This window comes from Pteropus vampyrus, unplaced genomic scaffold (genome assembly GCF_000151845.1).
Source record: "Pteropus vampyrus isolate Shadow unplaced genomic scaffold, Pvam_2.0 Scaffold15, whole genome shotgun sequence".
NCBI classification, from domain to species: Eukaryota; Metazoa; Chordata; class Mammalia; order Chiroptera; family Pteropodidae; genus Pteropus; species Pteropus vampyrus.
The window spans coordinates 8,724,284-8,727,504 of NW_011888796.1; the positions used below are offsets into that span (position 1 = coordinate 8,724,284).

The following is a 3,221-nucleotide window of genomic DNA, read 5'->3' on the forward strand; positions in this document are numbered from 1 at the left end:
AAGGATCGAAAATATGAATAAAGAATGGTAATAACTAAATTCCTATCAACAAGTACCTCAAATGGAAAAGAATTAAGTGCTCCAACCAAAAGACAGAGTGGCTGAATAGATAAGAAAAAAGACCCCTACAAATGCTGCCTATGAGAGACTCACTTCAGATTAAAAGATATAAACAGACTAAAAGGAAGGGGATGGAAAAAGATATTACCTTCATGGACCTAGGGGATGGAAAAAGATATTACCTTCATGGACCTAGCACTGAATGAAATAAGTCAGATAGATAAAGATAAATATCGCAGGGTTTCACATACATGTGGAATCTAAAAATCAAAATCAACAACAACAATAATAACAATAGCAAAAATGGAAATCAATTCATAAATACAGAGACTATTTTGAGGGCTACTTGATGGGAGGAAGGTTGGGCGGACGGCAAAAAAGGGCAAAGGGATTAAGAAGCACAAATGGATAGTTACAAAATAGTCATGGAGATATAAAGTGCAGCATAAGAAAAAGTTAACAATGTTGTAATAAATATGTAAGAGGGAGGAGGGGTACTGGATTTAGTGGGGTGACCACTTTGCGAGTTATATGGATCTCTAATCACTATGCTGTACAACTGAAACTAATATATTATTGTATGCCAACTATAATTAGGAAAAACTGATTGAATTGTACAATGTAAATATGAGCAACCAATTATCTATATTTCAATAAAGCTGGGGAAAAAAAAGAGGTTCAGAAACAGATTTGGAGAAAAATGCTAAACTTAATAAAGAGATGCCGTTATATCAAAATAAAAATACAGAACATACAGAAAAAGAATTCTTGTCTTTATTCACAAAGTTTGTACTATGAACTATATTTTTAAAACATTTTACATAGCAGTTAAAATTAAATTGAAGAACTACAAAATTTTTTTAGCTTTGTGTGACATTTTTTGGTGAGAATTTGCCAGATCTGGTGACAATCCGAATATCAGATAATTAGTCAATTAAAAAATGAAAGTCTATCATAACCAAATGGCAAATAAAATAATGGCTATATTTCCCCTATCTAAGTAGATATAGCAGGTATTCTAGTCATATATGAGATAAGGATACACAAACACAACTAAAACTCTAAGTATAAATATAGAGAACCATCTATTTTATTCAGATAAGAGCTGAAACAACTTCTCGTTTTATTTTGTGTTCTCCCTAATACAAACCAAATTTCTAAATCTATGATATCAGTATATACTGGAGGATATGTAACTTGTTTCTCTGTCTTATTAAACTATAACTCAGATATATTAACTGCCCTTATCTCTTAAGGACATTGTGATTTCTGATATATTTTGAGTTCAGTAGAATATATGAAAAATAAATTTATATGTGCTTAATTTTTTGTACTATACACATGTTATACAATCTTCTAGTTTCTCTTGCTGAAAAATCCTAAAGCAGAAATTTTTAAAAAAATTTAAATAATATTTTCTGCATGATCTTTTTGTAGAATATGAAATGTAAAATCTTAAGTCATAATTTTGGTCTTTAAAATAATTTTGACCCCTATGAAGTGCAAGTTACAAAAAATATTACTAATATCAAGATGAAAGTTATTCCTAGCACTGCCTACTTAGTCTAAGGGAAACATCTGAATAGTCCATTTAAGAAGAACTTAAAAATCTAAAGTGAAAGAATTGAAGAATTTAGAACAATTAGCATAACTAAACAATAAAATCTAGAAAGACCTGGAAGAAATACATCAAAAACTCAACAGCACATAATATACTCCTTAAATCTGCGGGGAAAAAAAAGTTTCCAAATAGAAAAACTTATATTAAAATAAATACATAACAGAAACATCATAAAGAAGAAATCTTCGATTATCTAAGCAGTGGATGAAAAGCAAATTATGCATGAAATAACCATACAAAGAAAGAAAATAAATGGTCAATTTGAAGAGGCTTATATTTACTCTGTTATCTGGTTCCATTAATGTACTGTGTAGTATTTACAATAAAGGAAATAAAATGAGGACCTTTTAGTTTAAGCTTTGAGTACATACCCAAAACAAGATAAAAAATAAGTACCTCAAAATATTTGAAAAGAACACGAGTGAGTGTCTCTCTGAAGTGGGAAGGACATAGTACTGACTCAATAACCACAACTCGGCGGTCTCTGGGATTCACCAACAGATGCCTGAAAAGTAAGTTTTGTTTTCAAAGCTAAATAAAAGTTTGTATTTATTTTAGTACATAATGCAATTTGTTAATAATAGAAAAACTATACTATATTAGCTTAAGATTCTTTATGGCAAAAAGACATCTTTATTTTATTACCCAGGAAAGATAACATTCCTGACCTCTTACTACATTCCATGCACTGTGTCAGGAACTTCACATCTATTAACTCATTTGTCTCAGAAAACAAAAACTACAGCCTACTATGAATACCTGGAACGATTAAGAAGACATTTATTTTTAGGTTATAAAAGTAATATATGCTCACAAAACTCCAAATATTATAGAAGTTTATAACTTGGAAAGAATAAATACCTTCCACTTCTATTATCCAGAAACTACCACTTACAGCATTTTGTATATTTTTATTATTGTATATGTCCAGGTATATATTTTAACAGAAATAGTCATTCCATAGATGTTGGTCTGCCACTTGCTTTTTTCAATTATCAATATATCTAAGACACCTTTCTGTATCAGTACATATAGATACAGAACTCTTTTTTTAATGTCTGTATGTTTCGTTATACGGATGTACAACAATTTAATTATCCAGTCCCCTTTATTAATGGATATTTGATTTGTTTTCACTATCTCCTTATGCTTGCCAGTTTTCACGTCTTCAAATATATTTGGAAAAGGCTGAAAATAAGCAAGTAAAAGTAGCATTGGAAGTCAACCTTTTTTTTCTATCAGATGTAATACATCCAAATATTACTATGACTGGCATCAGGAAAATTTAATCACAAAAGCTGGGGAGAAAAACAAAGAGAACTGCATCCTACCTGAAATACAGTATGTGGATGAATTCCTTTAGGTAGGAATATAATTCTTCTGTATTGATATTATATTGAACAACTTTGATAGGCTATAAAAAATTAAAATAACATATTAATTTATAATAAAATAATCTCACATTAAAACATATTTATTTTTACTAATGCACTTTCTGGTAATACATCAAAAGCAATTTGTATTGAGCATAAATGCAAAT

At 29.6% G+C, this 3,221-nt stretch overlaps 1 protein-coding gene across 1 annotated transcript in view; it reads right to left on the reverse strand.

Annotated features, from left to right (window-relative positions):
* Positions 1-3,221, reverse strand: part of ACTR10 (actin related protein 10 homolog) — a 27,847-nt gene that overhangs the window by 19,869 nt on the left and 4,757 nt on the right. Inside the window, exons 3-4 of the mRNA XM_011385007.2 lie at positions 3,013-3,095; positions 2,078-2,186 (exon numbers count right to left, since the gene is read on the reverse strand). Coding sequence (XP_011383309.1) covers positions 2,078-2,186; positions 3,013-3,095 — 192 coding nt within the window. The remainder of the gene's footprint in view (positions 1-2,077; positions 2,187-3,012; positions 3,096-3,221) is intronic.